We start from the raw sequence: 19,763 nt of genomic DNA, 5'->3' as shown, positions 1-19,763 counted from the left end.
TCTAAAGACCGGAGGGCGAAAACTAAAGAGAGGTGGTTGCCCGTGAAGAACGTCAACGCACCCTTACCGAGTAACAGCTCTCTTAGCAAAATGAGGCAAGAGTTAAGTGGACTGCGCGGCTCATCGACAATTTAAATCTGTAGCTGGACCGAACGCATGTTCAGATTGATTTCTTCCTTATCCAACTTCTAAGTGGGCAGGCATGTTTTCACTCTTACCTGCACAAGATTGGAAAGACGCGATCTCCTGATTGTGCGTTGTGCAATGGAGTGGCGGACGACGCTGAACACACCTTTTTCTCTTGTGAAAGTGGGACGGCAGCAGCTTTATGTAAACACTGGTGAGCTCTCTCCAGACAACATTGCCAGAGAGATGCTCACGAGCGCTGGCAGGTGAAGTCGTGTTGCATATTGTGTTTGGGCTCTTCTTATTGCAAAAAAGATTGAGCTCGATCGTCGGAGGGAACGGATGGCAAGGGGTTCCCTGAAGTAACAACTCCCTTCCTCCCCTCCTCTCCCGTTGATGAAAGGAATTCCCTGACCTGAAGGTTGCCAAAGCCGGGAGAGTGGGAGGGCTAGCCCGAAGTAGTGTGTCAAACGGTTCCAGGCTCTGATGACAGGGAGGTGTTTTAGCATTTTGAAGTACTTTCGTTGGAACTAGCTATAAATGGATGGAATATTATGGTCATTTTTTTAAATCCCAGACAGGTATCGCTGGGCCGAAACAGCTCTCTAACTGATTGATATCTGAAGTGACAGCTGTCAAAGAAAGGAGTTTGAAAGTGCTCATCAATCAAGAAATTTGTTCTCAAGATCCTCTCAAAAAAACGGGAATTATTTAGTTGTTTTCATGCAGATCTTTTATTGGTTTATTATTATATTCATGCCAAGTGCAGACCCATGTGAATTACTTGCAAATGCGGATCATGTTTATGAATTGGATCAAATACTAGGTCGCCAAGTTGCAATTTGTATGCACATTGCACTTCCATTTTTATTCAAACTACATAGCATGTTGTGTATTGTGTATTGGATCGTGCTCAGTTGTTTGGTACGACATGATTTCAAGTGAACATAGGAAACAGATACAAAATAAAAAATCTATAAAAATAAAATCAGGAATTAACGTTGTTTTTACGCCGTCAACATTGGGAACATCTAAAGGAACATAAAGTGAACCATCCGGTTTTTTACGACCTGAAATAAATTACGAGTAAAAATATACAAACAAAGCAACGGAATTCGCTAAAATCAACAATTAACTGTAACATTTTAACACTTTCTTTCTCAAATTAAAAATTTCAATTACTTTTTCATTAGAAATGATAGCATGCTCGGCTGAATTTCCAAGATCTGTCTTTATAGTCGTGTCTCAAGTTTTCCAAACCAAGTATCTGAACTTCAGTGAATTCGTTGCTAAAAGCATAACTGGAAAAATCTAATTCAAATCACATTTTCCTTGAGAGCGTATAAAAATAATTATAAAGTCAAGTAGAGTACTTAAAACGACATCATGGGACGACGGGGCTTGCACTTTGATGTTCCGTTCAGAATTAAAATTTTAAATGCGTTCCAAGTGCAAGAATTAGAACTAATTAATGATCACGGATGAAAACGTGGTGTGGTGGCTACATGGAGACGCTGATAATACACCTGGTGGCCTGAAGGTATGAAGGGAAGTCGTTGAATTTCTGGATCAAAAGTTTTTTATTCATGAACTTGATGTACTGAAGCAGAAGATTCATTGAGAGACATAAGGCTAGATCTTCAACTTCACGGCTAGCTTCAAGATAGTCCGTGTAGCATCCGCCTGCCTCCCCTACAGCTAAAACATAGACCATCCCAGAAGATACGGTTCGTGAATTCCACATGCGAAAACCACAGAGAAAATGGTCTATTCTGGGAATGCTCTGGTTTCTCACATTGACAGCTTTTGGTTCTTTTCGCGGACGGTTACTACGTGAAACTCACATAAATAAAAGTGTAAACTGCCCAGAGGAAGGTTCAACAATGAATCCGCATGGATATGATAATTTGTAGCGGTAAAAACGTCTCCACCTTGTTCAGTTTTTTTGATTGACTACTTAGTATCTGATAGTATGTCTACGCATCTAAATTTTGAACAAACAACTAAGCATTGAGTGGGAGGCGGATAAGAATGCACTTACAGTTAAACTGAATTGAATTATGTCGTCGTTCTAGCAGATTAGAACAGATATGATCCCCACGGTTTTCAGATGGAATTCGGAAGAGGGCTTGTGGATGCAGTTTGATGAAGATAAGATCTTCTTGACTGCTCATTAATCTGGCCTTGTAGGGAGTAGGAGAATTTTTTTTCTAAGTTTTCATGAAATATAAATATTTAGATGTATCTAGATACGTGAGTCATGATAAAGATATTAATAATCACAAAAATGTAGTAATTAGTGATGTAACACATATTACAATTCAGGAAGAGATACTACCCTGAATGTAGTCACGATTGATTCACTTCTTATGCTATGCTTAGTCACTAGTTGCAATTTGATGGCAAATATGGTTATGTTGTGCTCCAAGAGCAATTGCTACACCAGATTCGGGATTTTTACCCACTAAAACCACCCCTCACCGATGAGAAACTGGGTGAGATTATAATTGATCTCCCCATGCTTTCTCTCCAGCCACTGCCCGATGAAAGGGATCAACCTGTAAGTCCAACGACCCTTTTTTGACTGGTTTCATCGCTGTTGCCATCTGCTTCTGAAACTCTCCTTTTCGGCTTTCTTCACCTGGGATAAGGGGTTATAAATGTTCGTCATTCCGGTTGGTAGGGTGTCAATCGGCATCATTCTCCAGATGACAAACGTTTCATCATCTGAGATGGTCCTTAAAGGAGAGCACACCCTTAAGGCTGTTCTTTTGTAAACCGTATTCACTTTCTGTGCATTGCCTAAAACATGCAGCGCTTTTCCCCAAATTGGGACTGCATGCAGCTTGACAGAATTCATCATCCTAGCTCTGAGCAGCCTGTAAGTATGCCGCGGTCCTCCTATGTTCGGCATCATCCTTGCCAGAACCATACCCGCGGTAGATGCTTTCTGGCAAGTATGCTCTATGTGCTGCTTAAAATTGAGTTTTCCGTCTATCATCACCTCCGAGTATTTGATGACCGGCTTGGAAGTGATGATAAGATTCCCGATTCTAATGCAGACGTATTTCTCTTGCGGCGCTTAGTGATGAGGACCGCTTCCGTCTTTTCCTCCGCCAGTGCCAGTTCAGCACTCTCTAACCAAACCTTAACAACACCGATTGCTTCGCTTGAGTACAACTCAGCATGCTCGAGATGCTTTGCGATCACAACCAGTGTTATATCATCGGCGTAATCCACCACCGTGACATTCTCCAGAACCGGAAGGTTAAGTACATCATTATGCATGATGCTCCACAGTAGTGGGCCCATTGCAAAGCCCTGTGGGACCCGCGGAGACAATGTACTCCTTGGGTCCATCATCAGTATTATACCAGAGTGTCCGATCTTGCAAGTACCTATCGATAATAGCACCGAAGTAGGTGGGAACACCAATCGACGCCAGACACTTTCGTATAAGGTTCCAATTGGCAAAGTTGCATGAATTCCTTACATCCAGGGTCACCACCATACAATATTTGCTGGTACAACCCCTTCTGTGAATTGCATTTTCGGCCAACCTAGTAACCATTTTGATGGCATCTGATGGTTGATCTGGCTTTACAGAACCCATATTGCCTATCTGAAAGGCACCCTTGCCTCTCGACGACTGGGAGTAATCTATTATAAATAACCCACTCCAACATGTTCCTAATAGTGTCTAGAAGACATATGGGTCTATAGGAGGACGGTTCCCCTAGCGGTTTGCCAGCCTTAGGCCAGCAGAACCAGCTTCTGCCGCTTCCATGGTGCAGGAAAGATACCCTCGGACATGCACGTTTCGAACAGCTCCATGAACATTTCTGATCTACTTTTGACAGCAAGCCTTATTCGGTATGCCGTCAAGACCCGGTACTTTGCTGTCGCCTATTCAACTGCAGATCTCCAGCAGCTCGTCCCTGATGACTGGTGGAATCGGCATCATATTCAGGGAGCGCTGGAAGGTGCCAGTACGCCCTCTTGCTGTGGAAATAACTCCTGCATTATTTTCAACAAGGGCGTGGGGCACGTGATCTGCGGCGATGATCGGAATCGTCGTGTCATTATTTTATAGACACCACCCCACGGATTTATGTCCGCTTCCAAACAGAGCTCCTTCAAACATTCCCTTTTACTGCTCTGGATGGCGAGCCTGAGACCTTTGCGGGCTTCTCTGTAGGCATGCTCTTTCTGCGTTTGACCGATCCTATCTATTGCCCTTCGAGCCGATTGTCTAACTTTGTGACAAATTGATTGAAGGCCGGCAAGTTCGCTATTCCACCAATAATTGGGTCTTCTAATGGGGAATGAGCATCTCCTAGAGATCGACGCTTCACATGCTTTAGAGATTCTTTATGTATCATAACATGGAGAGCTCTATCCGTGGAGGTGCCTGCTTTGCTAGGCAGGTCTTGAATGTTTACTCATACATCGCTTTTGCAGACCATCCTGGTGTTCTTTTAGATATCGGCTTCCGGGCTGCGTTTCTCCTGCCTTGTGGCTCCGTCCTTAGTTCAAAGGTGATCGCCTGGTGGTCACTGTACGTGAAGTCCTCACTCACTTGCCAGGACATATCCTGTGCTAGCGCAGGGCCAACAAAAGTCAGATATACAATTGAATCAGATCCCCCTTTCCGGAAAGTGTTTACATCACCAGATAGTCTAACAGGTCTTCAGACTCAAGCAGTGTAAGGTTCGGTGGGGCGTAGCGGCTGCATACGAATATGCCGCTTATTTGTGCTCATACAAAGCTCCTAACTGCCTGACCCATGCTATATTGTATGGCTGGACGACCGCACGCCCATATAGACGCTCTGTGACCCACACGCCACCGTCAAGATTTCTGTACGGTTCACTAATGATAATTATCTCCATCGTGGATTCGTAAGTGATCTGCGTAAGCAAATCTTGTGCGACCCTGCAATGATTGGGGTTTATTTGTATTAACCTCATTTTTTCACTGCAGTTAACACGTTCCTAAATTCCGGATATTTACCACTTCTGGCAATGTGCCGGTTATCTCGTCCATCCTTTCCTTCACACAAAACACATTTGGGGTCTCCATTGCACTCCTTGGCAATATGTCTTTTCTTCACATAGCTTCGACGTCGGACCGGTCGATGCCGCTAGTGCATGCCTTCGCGAAGTGTCCTCCTGGGTCCTTCGGATTTGGCTCACATTTCCGCCTAGATCTTTTACGTCGGGGTCAGATTTCACCTTTTTCAGTATCTCCGCATACGTTAGATGTTCTCTGCTGGAGATTGCAATTGCCTCCGGGCGAATTCGCACCCTTGGTTTCTTGTTCCTTTTTAAGGTTTTGTGTAAACACAAAACCTTATTAAAATCGGTTTACCGTCTGTCTGTCTGTCTGTCTGTCTGTCTGTCTGTCCGTCTGTCTGTCTGTCTGTCTGCCCGTCACACGCATTTTTCTCGGAGACGGTTATAGCGATTGACACCAAATTTTCTAGAAAGGTGGGAACTGTGAACGCTCACACATACAGTGAGTTACATCCTTTTACGTTGAACTTAAGGGGGGGTCCCCATACATGCAAAAGCGGGGTGTAAAATCTTTTTTCATCAAATATAGTCATGTGGGGTATCAAATTAAAGGTCTCGATTAGTACTTTTCGAAGCCGGTCTTAGTTTTGACATTTCTTGGAAACGTGGGGAGTGCGGGGGGTTGAAAGTGATCATTTCTTTAAGGGGGCCATTCTCAGAAACTACCAAACCGAAAAATCTGAAAAAAATCAGGAGGCTGCCACTATATGGTGCCTGGGCTCCGAAATACCTTGCCGATATCTGTTTAAATAAAGTTAATAATAGTCTATTACTACAATTTTTTGTAATTGGTTAGAAACCCCCCTTAAGTTCATCCTAGTACCATGAAGTTTTGCAGTGATATAGGTTAGAATATAGAGCATGATCTTACCAAGTTTGGTGGAAATCGCACTATTACTAACAAAGTTATAATACCTCAAATTTGTTGCTTCTTCGAAAATTGAAGACTATGAATGTCAATATCACCCGAAAGTGGATACTCTCACATAATATATGGATATATTACGTGCTACGTACTAAGAAATACACAAAACCTTTCGTACCTGAAGCGTCCAGCTTCCGGTTTCCCGACTTGTTTCCTATTTGGTGCCTGTTGATTCTCCAAAGCTTCCCCCTCTTTGCCTCGCATTCTCTTTCTTGATCGAAAGTCGATGACTTTGTGGTTTAGTGTCACTTGGGTTGCCTGTAACACTGTTGGAGCTGGGATGATCGGCTTTTCCTTAGGCTTTCTTTCTTGTTCCTGTGACCTATTGTAAAGTACCCTAATGGCTCTCACCATGTTCTTAATGACTTGGTGCACGTTGTGCTTGTCCTTGCTCAATTCGGACAGCACAACTATTTAAGTTCCCAGCTGCATAAAAGATAGTTCTTCTGGGTCGGGGCTCTGTTCTCGGTGAGTCTTGGCCAGATTAGTCCTTTTACTAACTCCTTCCCCTTTTTCAATTGCTGAGCTCCCTTGAACTTTCTCTTTTGCCGGCTTTGGTATTGGAGGAGATCATAAAATTGATGAGCCTCTCCTGAATGCATCTATTTGCTGCTGCGGGAGTACCTCTTGATCAGATCTGATGGGTGTCGAAATCGCTTTTTTTGGCCATCTATCCCATTTTAGTCCATCATAGTCTATCCGTAGCCTACATAACGACGAAATCTATGAGCGATACCATGGCCGTCTGGTTGTGGATAAAATCCGACTCAATAGGTTACGGTGGGCGGATCACTTAATCCGTATGGATGAGGATGATCCAGCCCGGAAAGTCTGTAAGGGCAATATCTAAGGTAGAAAAAGAAGACGAAGCAGACCCTGCCTGAGATGGAGCGATGGCGTAGTCAGCATGCCAGACAACTTTTAGGGATATCGAATTGGTGGACCTCGGCCCAAAACCGGGATGTCTAGAGTTCTTTATTAAGGCAGGCCTAGACCGGATACCGGTTGTTGCGCCGTTGATGATGATGAATACCGATTCATGATCTTTCCCGTCCTTTATGGAAGTATACCTTTCGTACCTGTGTACAGAAGTATCGGAATTGATGTTGACAATCACGATATGCAGCGACGAAAAGGCTTCTTTGTAATAATAGTTACCTGTTGAAATCTTGCGTCTGCCTTCAGTAGGCGGTGCGTTGAAAACTACTATGCTGATAATGTAGATCACACGCTTGTGTCGAACATCAATTCATGTAACAATTGCTCATATTCTTCGTCTATCCAGCTAGCATGGCACATATCAACTATAAACATGAACTCAATCTAATCGGTTCAACTTTTGCAAATATGAATCCAGGTTTTGCGGCTATTTTTCGGCGTTATTTTCGACACTGTGCTCGTAGCTCCTTTGCGCCATTCCAATGTGTTTTCTGCCTTATTCAAGGGATATTTACTGATTCCTTTGGCGTGAGTCTTGTCACCTGAGCCTAACATACATCTTTATACACAATGGATTCAGGGTTTTTCTAACAATTTCTCCCCAGGTGCCCTTTATCGTTACGTTGACTGCATCGATTGGACCTGTCGCGCTAATTAGTGCAAGGTGTGGCTATGCGACCATACTCCAACCATCTAAAGCAGGGAGCGTATGATACTTTCTTTTGGCTCTGACAATGGATCCTTTTGATCTTAAGCTCAATAGCTTCCAGCATCTTTTTTGGCAATACAGCTGCGCTCCGCACAATGTATGTCCCTTTTCATTTTAACGGTAGGAACTATAGATTATTAAACTTTCTCTCATTAGCCTCCATTCCCACGTATCTTAATATATGATATATATCCTTCATCTGTAGGAGGAGTTCCGTTTACTATTTACTATTTGCGATATAGAAGTTGAATCTAAGTTTTCAAGCTTGATGTGTGACCTATCCACTGCCATTTACATCTTTTCATCAACACGTCCAGAGGTATCTGACCGGTACGACGACGGAATTTTTCATTCCAAATGTTGACGAGCCAGAGTACCACGGCGACAGGTAGCTTTCGAGTAAAAGGGGCAATCATTTTTCGTGTGTTGCTAGCAGAATAGAAAAATCCTTAGCCCCGAGCAGTCCCACCTTGGTGTTGGTTTTAAGATAATTCCATCTCCAGATTTTTAACAAAGCGGAAGGAGGTCAGATCTGGCGGTATTCCGTCGAGCAACATCAAGTTCGGTAGCTATAACGCCCCCAAAGCTCTGTCAGTTCATACATAGAAAGAGAGGAAAGGGACTGGAGTTGTTTGGATCACACAATTTTCTATCTTTATAGATTTTTTGCTGTTGAAAGTTCAGTTCCCTAAGTTCCCAAAACGCTTGTATTGTTTAACATAAAATCTTATATTATGAAGTATTAATTTCACTAATATATACTTTCATTTTTTTACTTTTCAGCACACTTTGACCGGTCACAGTGGTAAAGTAATGGCAGCCAAATTCCTCGGTGAACCATCAAAAGTAGTCACAGGCAGTCACGATCGAACACTGAAAATCTGGGATCTGCGGAGTAAAGCGTGTACCGAAACCAAATTCGCCGGGTCAAGTTGCAATGATTTAGTGACAACAGATAGTTCCGGATCGACAATAATCAGTGGACATTTTGACAAAAAGATACGATTCTGGGACACAAGAACAGATTGTTCGTCAAATGACATAGTCCTACAAGGGAAAATCACATCACTAGATTTGTCAAAAGACTGCAAGTACCTTCTTAGTTGCGTTAGAGATGATACTATTAAACTATTAGATCTTCGTATGAATCAAATAATAGGAACATTTTCGTAAGTGTTAAAAGATGTTCTTCTAGATAGATCTCTTTTTAAAAAATTGCTGGACCTTCTTTTGCAGAAATGATAACTTCAAAGTAGGCTGTGATTGGGCACGCGTAGCTTTTAATATGGACGCAAGCAGAGTAGCTGCGGGTTCAGCAGATGGTTCGATATTCATTTGGAATATCGGCGGTCAATTGGAGACGGTCCTGAAAGAGCACTCGTAAGTGATGACATGGATTTCCACTTTAGTTCTGTTAGACTACCGAAAAGCAAATATCTTCAAAGCGCTATGTAGTCATTGTACGCTCTACTATCTCATCCGCTGGCATGAAATCCACATTCCTAGTGGTATCATCTGCGACATTCACCATTGTTCTACGCACAGCAGAAGCGTTCTTCTGTTTTCTACTTCCTCGTAGCTAACTAGCTTCCATTCATATTTCTATTTTATGTTTATATCATTATTTTCGCTAACATTTTATCTTTTATCTGTAGCTTTGCTTTTCTGATCACTCTAATTCTAATTTTCATATAATCTGAAGGCCGCGTGGTTCTTTCTTTCGCAGTGCTGCAATTACGGCGGTTAGTTGGCATCCATTCAGTTCAGCACTGGCATCAGTGGACAGAGCTAAAAAATGTGTAATATGGGTGGATGCGTAGCAGTACAATTAGGAAAGATGGAAATTTTATTCTAAGTAGGTAAGTGTAATTTATTCGTTATTTTCCATTGATACTCGGTGTAATCGCATAGATTTTATCTTGGGAACTTCGATTTCTGAGACACGGACAACTGACTCAATGCTGAATCTGCCAAACAAACTTGCCTAAAATGTAAATATCTATCTAAACCATTGTAAAATCTCCACATATTTCTTCCTTTATCTTTATGTGGTAAAAGCGTACTTTCCGGGGGGTTCATTGGAACTAAGTAAGTATATCTATCGCTACTGCTTATTGAGGCAGAACTGACTTTGCCATTGATGACGAAGCGGAAGAAGCTGTAGAAATCCACATATCTCCCTCCAATATCGTCACAGTCAGGAAAACTGTGTCTTCCTATACCGCATCTGAGTAAGGTGTTGTCAGACCTTGGCATTCAGATCACTCATCAATTTCTCATAGGAAGCCTCCTTCTTCTTTGGATCGGAAGTCTCGCAGCCAGTATACTGTCCAAAGTTGGCTCCCAAGTGATGAAGGCACGCCTTGCGGTTGCTGGTCAATCCAACATCGGATTGACGCTTATTTTCAGGTTTTGTGGGGTACATGTCACATGGAAAGCGGTTCCTTCTCGAGTCTTATCATCTGACCTCACTTAACCTCAGAGTGTCCAGCCTATAATGGTAGACGTGACGTTTAAATTGGATAAAGCGAGCATCCTGGACCCCTCGATACCATTGTCAAAAACGGACTGTGTTCTGATATGACCGCTAAGGGGCGTCACTGGTAGTTCCGCCTTTACACGAGACAAGAATAACATTTATATTGCAAGGAAAAATTCAAAATCCCTTATATGGTTGCCTTTCACCCTTTGGTGGGGCATAGCGCGTCAGCCACACTTACGCGTCATCGCTCGCGGTTACCTGAAATGCGCTTCAGCTCTCCCCGCGACTTCCTGAGACGCTCGCACTCCTCCTCTACTGTTCTGCGATAAGTGCCCATAGGGCACCCACTCGTCGACCATCTTGGGAGAATGGATTCCACTGCGTGGCATAGCCCGCAATGCAATTGTCACCCCTCCTTAATGTGTGGCCTATCTACTGCTACTTCCGTCTTCCTATCACATCGCATTCGAGTGCCAATCCTGTGCGACGAGAAAGTTGTTCGTTTGAGATAGTATGAGGCCAGTGTACTCCGATGATACGACGCGGACATGTATTGACAAAAGCCTGGAGCTTTTGAGTAACAGTGGAGTTCACTTTCTATGTGCTACTCCCATATAGCCATACAGAAAGATCACTAGCACAAAACAGTCTCAACTTAATGTTAGTATTGAGATAACTGCATTTCCAGATTTTAGACAAGGCAATGAAAGCGGATCTAGTGCTATTAATGCGTCGGGCAACATCTAGTTTGGTGCGGCCGTCGACAGAAACCACGCTTCCTAGACATACAAATTGATCGACGTTTTCGATGCTCTGCTCATTAATGCAGATAGAGGGAGTGCGGTGACCCGTCAGACTGACAATCTTGGTTTTGTTGGTGTTTATCTTCAGGCCAACTCTACTTGCCTCTCTTTCCAAATCCAGAGCCATTTGGCCAAGGTCTATGACCCGGTGGGAGACCAAACAGGAGTTATCAGCGTAGGCGAGGTGTTTGTGGAAAGATGCCACTATCCATTGAATTCCTCTACGTCCTCCGGATAGGGCAGCATGAAGAATGTCATCGATAACAAGAAGAAATAATCTGAGGGACAGGATGCAACTCTGGCGGACTTCGCTTTGGACCTTAAAATCCTCCGAGATTTTACCTCCCTGCGGGATCTGACATTCTGTCCCACCATATGTCGCTCTGATAATAGCTGTTAGTTTCTCCGGAATGCCCCTATGTAGAGCACTTCAGATATACTCCCTGTTCACGATATCGAAACCTTTCTTAAAATCGACGAAGAGCAGATGCAGCGAAGATCTAAATTTCGCACACTGTTCCAAAATAATCCATAGGGTATTGATGTGGTCGATGTAAGAAGATCCCGAGCGGAAACCAGTCTGCTCTCTGTCGATCGAGTTTTCGAGATGCTCTTTGATGCGTTCCAGTATTATTTTTGCGACGGCAGGGAGCACGCAGATACCCGTCCAATTATCACACTCAAAATGGGTGCCATTTTTTGGAGTCTTAACGATCATCCCCTTCTCCAACTCTCTGAGAGAGGTGTCGGATTTCCAAGATTTCCGTACTAGTGGACAATCAAGCGTTTGCAGATAACAACGAGTGGCTGGAATCGGTGAACCGAGCCAAAGCTGGAATGAATAAATTTTAATTTTCTGAATAAAAAGAAGACCAATGCGGTTCTCTCATCCTGGTTGAATCGATTAAGCAAATCAAATTCGAAGTATTGCACAGACGCATATAAACTGAACTGGAAAACTGTGGTCCTTTACAATGAATAATCCACGGACTTTATTTGTGAGTGTTAATGGCTGTATGGGTGTATCTTACAGTTCATAATAATAGCTGAAGAGTGGTGCGTCTGAGAAGAATGTGTGACGGTTTCATCTAGCACTTCTGCTCTGAGAGCAGCGTGGTCAAAAGTGGCCACTGGCTATTCCTTTATATATACTCGCAAATACGATCTAGATCCGAATTTTATTCAAGTAAAAACAGTCTGTGATCAGACCAAAACATGTCAGAAGTGAATTTTGTTTAGCGATTAAGGGAGTCTTGAGTCCACATCCGCTTGCTGATGGACCAGACCAGCTGGTTGAACCTTCCGTGAATACACCCTCTTCGGGAAAGCCAGCAATGGGTTGATCTGCTTTCAAGTGTTGTTAGTGAATGTCTGCATAGTTGCGATGTGACCTGCTGTTTAGTTGGCTGACTGGCGTTTAACCTAGGTAGAGTGAAACGGTGTTGTCCCGGTGCGTTTCTACATCAGGAGCTCCAAATCTAAGTAGCACAGAACAGTGCTACATACAAAATGGTTTATCAGAGGAATGGCTTCGGGCCACCATATGACTCGGTATAAAGCCTCCACGTACGGCCTGGCGGTTACGCCGGAATAGTCCACAATACATGCGCCCATCAGCTGAACTGAATGCACTATCAACGTATCGACAGGCTGCATCATCATTAGTTCAACTCTGGGCCTAGAAAGCGTTGAGATGCAAATTTGAGATAATTTTGGGCGTGAGCATTTATCAAAAAAAGTTCATTATCGATAACGATGCCCAGAAAATTCTCGCTCACGGCCTAAATGATCCTCTGTGAAAAATGTCAAACACTGGTTTTGTCAGCGATGTGAAAGCAAAGGGGCATATTAATGCAAGTCGGGAACGGGATGGTTTAGATTGATGGTAAGGAATCAGCGACAGCGAATCTACCACATCCAAAGACAATGTCAGTTAAAAATTACGATATAGAAGCTTGAATATCGAGTTCGATATGACGAACATCGCAACAAGCAGCTAACCGCCCGGTTATAAACGCTGAATTGCTATTCTGTGGGCTATAACTTCTCTTAGGAGGATGCTGGTAGCATATGATTTTCTTCTAAAATAGGGCATCCTGCTACATTTGACGTATGCCGTCAAAGCTATCGTGTGATCTGACATTTTTTGTAGGCTTCAAAGGCTTTGTTGAGGGGACGAGTCCAAGCAATTGGTATCCTATCTCCTTTCTTCTCATTTGCTGATGTTGCTGCAATGCTACAGCTTTCCAAGTAAACCTCCGATAGTGATTTCCCATTCTGACGAAATGACAAAGTTTCTTAGGACTGCATGGTCTCCTATAACTATGTATACCTTCATAACGAGAATCGGATGGCAAGATCCTTTCTGGTAATAACTTATGACCGAGGTATTCGATTTATGAAACACCAGATGTGGATTTTGTAATCACATAGTCTTTATCTTGGCAACTTCATAATTTTGTACCTTAGACGCGATAAATATCACAATTTTTGAGACCCAGACGCGACTAGTTGAGCGGCAAATTTTCCAAATAGAGTTGCCTACAAATGCAAATCTCAATAAAAATCCTTACAATATTTCCACATTCATATTCCTTTACTTTTCCCTTGAAAAAGTATACTTTCAGCAGGCTCACTAAAGTATGGGAAATTCGGAGGTCCATAACTATTGTTTCTCCTTTGCTAGTGCGCCCCAAGGCGACCTTTCTGTTAGCTCCTTAGAGACGCCCTATTGTTCGTTGGTGCTTAACACTGTACCATTAAAATGTTCTTCATTCGGGACCAGAATCTCGCAGTCAGGAGGTACGTTTTCCAGAGTATAATAGCACAGTCTCTTGAGTCTCATTATTTCATCTCATTTAACCTCACTTAACTTCAGAGTATCCAGCCTGTAACGGTGGACGTTAAGTTCAAATTGACGAAAGCGAGCATTCTGGAGCCCCCGATATTGTTAGCAAGGAGGTTACATGCATTTCAAAAACTAATCTTGTCCTAATATGCTAGCTAAGAAGCCCTTGACTATAGGCTTTTCTGGTTGAGGATACCATCAAGCGAAAACCATGAGACAGTGTCACCGGCGAGCTGGGTCAAAGCTGGAATGCACCCTGCAGCTCAAATTTGAAGCAGTGTACAATCGCATCATTTAAACCGAGGAATTGTTGTCCTTTATGCTGGAGGCAGCGTGGTCGAAAGTGGCTACAGGCGGTAATCGCTCCTTTATATATGATCGCGAACACGATATGAATCCGAATAACCAAGTGTGCCCTTGTTCAGACCTGACACTGAGGTGAATTTTGGTTTAGGGATTGAGGTAGTCCTGAGTTCGCATTAACTCAATGATGAACTGAAACAATTCGGGAGAAATTTTCTTCCACTTTTGTGGTCCATGGCTTGGCACCTAAGCTTATAAAAAAGGACGAATCACGGTTTAATCTAGGGTAGGTAACAATACTCCCCTAAAGCAGTTTAGTTGGATGAATGTTTCTTGAACAAACTCTCCTAATGTAAACCAGTCGTGGGTTGATTGGGTTCCATGTGTCCTTGATGGATACTAACATCTGTGGCGGAAAGCGCGTGAAGTGTTGTTTAGCTGAGATTCAACTTGGGAGACGATAAGGTAATAAACGATAGACTTTGCAATAGAAGAATGGGTTTCGAAGAACTTTCCTCCGATTGACTCTCCGATACTGATTTTGTCGTGAACAACTCGTCAAATTCAGAGATCTATAAAGCTGCTTTAATCCTTTTTGACAATACATTAACTAGCCTTCTGTAAACGTCAATTGAAAATCAAGTTGGACTTATAAGTTCTACGATCTAGTGAGGGAGAAATCAATTACAGCCTCCATTTTCGTCTCAAGTAAAGTTTTTTTTTGCGTGTATTAGTTTTTCGGGGAGAGCTTGCTCCTTTCGTCAATATAAGTTGTCCCTAAGCGCATTCACTCCTTGTAGACAGCGGTTTGGCTTAGATTGAAGTCCAGAATTTTGTTGGTTCTGGCGAACGTCTCGATAGTGGTCTTCTTGCCTGCGTAGAGACTGTAAGATTCTGGTGCCCTCTTGGGATTTTTAGGTAGAGGCGAGACTCAGACAGCTGCCTCCGTATCGATGCAGTATGTCTCGTTTGTTGGCTTATCGTTGATGAAAAGGTGGAATGGTGTGCCAACAGCGGTTTCCGCCATGAACTTCGCTGGTTGGAGATCAACCTACACGCAGCGTAACATCTGTGTGTTTCTGCGGCAAATGGTAATCATAGTACATAGCCCTCGTGTTATTTCGCTGTGGCATTTTCGATCGTCCTCGGAGTTGTAGTTGGGCGATTTCCTGGCGGAGTTTTGCTATTCTCGCTTCCCGAATTGACATGTCTGGCGTGGGTTGTACTGCGCAGAATGTGAAACATGAAAAGTCGACTTCCCCTATTTTATGCGCTAAGGCTCTCAATTTGTACAAGTTTGTTTGTTTTTATGCTTGTAGGATCTCTTGTGTACGCTTAGGCAGCGCTCGAAACCAGAGGTAGATCGTCCGGTATAAGTGAACTGGCGAGGAGTCTCAATTGGCGAAGAAATTGAGAAGGTTTCTCACCTCCAATTTGTCGGCCTTCCAGAAGTCGTCTGATCTGCTTGCGTTTTTTGAACACTAGACGAAGATGCTCTTTGTATGGCTACGCTGATTCGGGTGCTTTCAAAAAGTCGTTAGTATAGTCTAAAAAATGGAGCCTCGCGGCACTTTTTCTGTCAGTCGTCAAAACCATGCTTTACCATACACTTACTGTTGTTTGAGATGTTAGGTACTGATGGAACGCTCTGACTCTTATTAGCTAAGTCTGTGACAACGTCCTGAAGATGGGGTTATAGAGTACCGGCGTTTTGGCGTTAATTCGTCGATATTCACTATAAGGACCATCTTGATCATATAACGCTTGTTTAGCCAATTTTATCCTCTGTCTTATTTGAGTCTATGAGGTTTCTACACAAATGGTGGTCATTTCAGAGCTATGTGATGCCAAACTCCATGTACGGATGGATTGGTTGCACTCGGAAACTAATTAAGCATATTTTGATATTGTGAGTCATCTGATATATGCACATGGGATATATGGGATTTTTCCCATGAGGACAACTTGATTCGAGGATCGATCATAGGCTGATTGTTTATGTCGATGTCGGGTGATAACTCCGTTGCTGGCAAGACCATGTATGATAGTAGATGCCCAACCAGTGGGTCATCACATGAACATATGAAAGAAGCATGCCAGCGACTCGGGAAGTCCTGCGAAGAAGTAAAACGCGTTGAGCAAACCGTGGCGTATGGTTCGTAAGTATGGTTGATACCCTATGCTCCACTAAGGGGTCAATAGTAACCATATATTGGTGTCGATGATTAAAACAAAATGTTTAATGGAGTCGGTATTAATGATAAGAAGAAAACATTGGCAACCAAAAAATTCAGGATGAATTCTCAGCGAAAATCAAAATTGGCAGTGACCGCTTGTAAACCGAAAGTAGTGATGATGAAACTATTAACGGCAAAAACTTTGCCTACCGTAGGCTGAGGTTTTTTGTGTGTTGCATCAACGTGAAATGACAGAAACATACACACCTATGTTAACTGAATGCTTCAGACTGGAAAATCGTCCAGGACTTTTAGTCGAATCCGATATCGTCCGCACTAGTTTTCCGGAGCTTTAGGGTAGGCTGTCCACGAAGACGTTTTTTAGCATTTCCATGCATTTTTGTGTAAATTTCAGTAGCAGTAGAATAGAACCCTTGTTTTTACGATACTTCCGTGGTGGTGTGCCGCTGCCATTCCGACGCTCACATGTCCTATGTGAAGGTTATTGATTGAAACAGCTCCGAATCTCCATTATTTCGTCAGATACATGCTATGGCGTTGAAAATATGCTTGCCTCTGAAATGCCGAATATGGCCAGAATATTGATCGGAAGACGTTGCATCTAAAATGATTTAAGGACACTGTCTTTTTCTAGTCGTATTGCCCCTCGAAGTTGCAAACATTTTTTATCTCCAAGCTCCAATTTCATCAGAAGTTTTCTTATCTCCAACGCTACGAAGATAACGTAAAAGTTGCACACTTTTTAATCCAGGTGGCGATTAAGTGATACCAGTGGCTTGGCTTCCGATGTTCGGGTTCATCTCACTACTTTGTCGGACGCCGTCTTTGCTTATGCGGTTTGAATTGAATCGCAGACTACATTGAAGGACGCGTTTTCTAAAACGGGGGCTAACTGGGATGAAGAAAGGCTATTAACTTCAATAAATTGTAAGGCAGTAGGTGACCTTGTGTGTCGAGGAACTTTTTACCTCTCGGATGCGGTTAAAGATCGGGATGTCACATATATTAATAGTTCAGCTTCATCCATCATCAAGGTGTTCTCAAATCTTGAAAATAAGGACCAAATGTCAATGCAGAATCCTTGATCATACTTCAAATGTGCCTCACATTGGATTCGCAATTGCCCCCTCCCTCCATTGAAAGCAAAATCAGCTCCAGAATTTGGAGAAGCCGGCGCTCTTCGCAGCGAGTTTCAAACGAGGAAATTGTCATCGCCTCTATTTAAACTGATTTTGACATCTCAACCTTAGAAAAGCAATTTACTGTGTTACTGAACTACGTGAGTTGGCCAAAAGGAGAATCTTCTGTACTTTTCAAGGAATTTCACCGTGTATTCAGCCATGAAAGCATCGATATATTGTGTTTTGAAGATGTTGTGAAGGATCTGGTTGGATATGAACTTTCCAGGACTAAGAGGGGGCTGGGGGGGGGGGGGGGGAATTGACGAACTGGAAGCAGGGTTCATCTGTCGTTCGCTGGATGGTTCGCTTGAAAATTTTCGCGGAGGTCAAAAGGATAGATATAGTCTGGTAGCTATCCGGGAGAAAAAAGTTTGCGTTTTCTTTCGGGACCGGTGCAATCTGAGTACATTATCTGCTCGAAGGGAAATGGACGTACAGCAAGCAATGGTTTAATATGATAAAATCGACAAAAAAGAATGGAGCACGGAAGGGTTGTTGCCAAACCAGGTCGACTATTTGTTCTTGTTCCATGTTTGCGACAGTTCGGGACTTGACGAAGTTATTTGGTGTATTTTAACGCGTAGGTCTTGTTGCGGGGGAGGATATTGGAACAACCGAGTCCGGCTGATTGAGAGTATGACCGTGAGGATTGAAGGGATTTAATTGATGCATTATCTTCCTCTTCAAAATTGTTGTCAAGTACGTGGAGAGTGGAGTGGTGGGCTTTCATGAAATGGTCAGTAAGAATTTTTTTTTTTAGGTGGGGCTATGTTTTGTGGAAGGATGTCACTGAGGCTAGGAGTTTTAGGAAGTCACGGCCCGTCAGATGAATATTGGCAAGGCAGGTATGAAGGTGGCTAGGATACAGAATCAACAACCTTTCACGGGTTGAGATGTCGAGATCATGAATCTTGTTTTTTTGATGGGAGTACTGCGGAAAATATCTGTTCCTATTTCTAAATAATCGTCACCGCAGAATTTGCTTACAGTGGATGCCATGCAGGATATCGTCTGGGAGAGATTATGAAAGTTGAGGGAGGGTCTTGACACAGGTTAGTTCGTTCCTTTAGAATAGAATAGAAGGAAACGGTGTATATGAAGCCGGAGTTGGTTTCTTTGGATGCGATGACAACCTTTAGGTAATTTTTTGAAGACCAGTATTGGGGTGTCTCCGACAAAGTATGAGATGGTTTTGTTAAGATGGTGTGCGGGAAAGGTTAAAATTTGAGTTTGCATTGGTAGTGCTAGCTGATTTCACACAGGAGCACTATTTGTGAAAACAAAAGACTTACGGTTTCGTCCAGGGCAGAGACAACTCATCAGACGCTGTCTCACCTATGATCTGGGAGCTGCGTGACCGAAAGTGGAAAACGCTCCTTTATATAATCGTAAAAACACGACAGTGGTGGGAATTATATCTAAGTTTAAACCGCCAATACTTTGAACCAAAGTTAGGCTAAAGGTAGATTTTTGTTTGGAATATTAGGGATATTAAGTCCACATCCACTTGATGTTGGACCGGACCAAATGGAGAGTAACTTGCTTCCATGTTTTTTTGCCCACAGCCGCCTCGTTTAGGGCATAGCACCCAAGTATATAAAAATGGACGCCTCTGCCCTGGAAGAAACCGTCAGTCTTTTTTTTTATATACTTGGGTACTATGCCCCAAACATGGGGTCCGTGGACCAAAAAACGTGGGAGTAACTTGCTCTTCATGTGATCTGGTCCAACATGAAGTGGATGTGGACTTACGATCCCTCATATCCCAAACACTATTTGTGGTTTGCGTTTATTTAGGAATAATTCGACGGACTATAGAGTTAATGTTCAATTTAATAATCCTAAAATCTAATTAAATCCCATAAACTTGACCATCGTGTTGAACATCATCATGAACTGCCGGAATTGCACAGCAAACTGTCGGAAATTGGGTCTAGTTTGGTTAGAAAGTGCATGTTGGAGATGAGTTGCGGGAGCGTAATGCATCGGCGGAAGACAAAGATGACCGCGTGAAAAGGACGTTGAAATCATGCATGGTATAGTGCATAAGATCGGGTTAGTCTAGGAAGGAGGGGAAGGGGCGTTTTCGGGCGTTGCTTCCCGCCATTACTTTGACGTATATCTGCTAATTCATAATCCGTTCGAAGTGGAACAGAGTGCTATTTATTGCTTTT

At 43.0% G+C, this 19,763-nt stretch overlaps 1 protein-coding gene across 5 annotated transcripts in view; it reads left to right on the top strand.

Moving 5' to 3' along the window:
- The window catches only part of LOC119650660 (autophagy-related protein 16), a 440,786-nt gene that overhangs the window by 409,915 nt on the left and 11,108 nt on the right, over positions 1–19,763 (top strand). For 4 of the 5 annotated variants that reach the window (XR_005249349.1, XM_038053599.1, XM_038053596.1 and 1 more), the window contains exons 8-10: positions 8,558–8,943; positions 9,011–9,154; positions 9,501–9,633. Coding sequence is in view for 4 of the 5 variants with exons in the window: in XM_038053599.1 (XP_037909527.1) it covers positions 8,558–8,943; positions 9,011–9,154; positions 9,501–9,594 (624 nt within the window). In the remaining variant the exon portion in view is untranslated. The remainder of the gene's footprint in view (positions 1–8,557; positions 8,944–9,010; positions 9,155–9,500; positions 9,634–19,763) is intronic. The other variant, XM_038053598.1, reaches the window with a different exon arrangement.

The sequence above is a fragment of the Hermetia illucens genome, chromosome 3 (genome assembly GCF_905115235.1).
Source record: "Hermetia illucens chromosome 3, iHerIll2.2.curated.20191125, whole genome shotgun sequence".
Taxonomy (NCBI): domain Eukaryota; kingdom Metazoa; phylum Arthropoda; class Insecta; order Diptera; family Stratiomyidae; genus Hermetia; species Hermetia illucens.
This window is presented reverse-complemented; position numbering and strand designations above follow the sequence as displayed.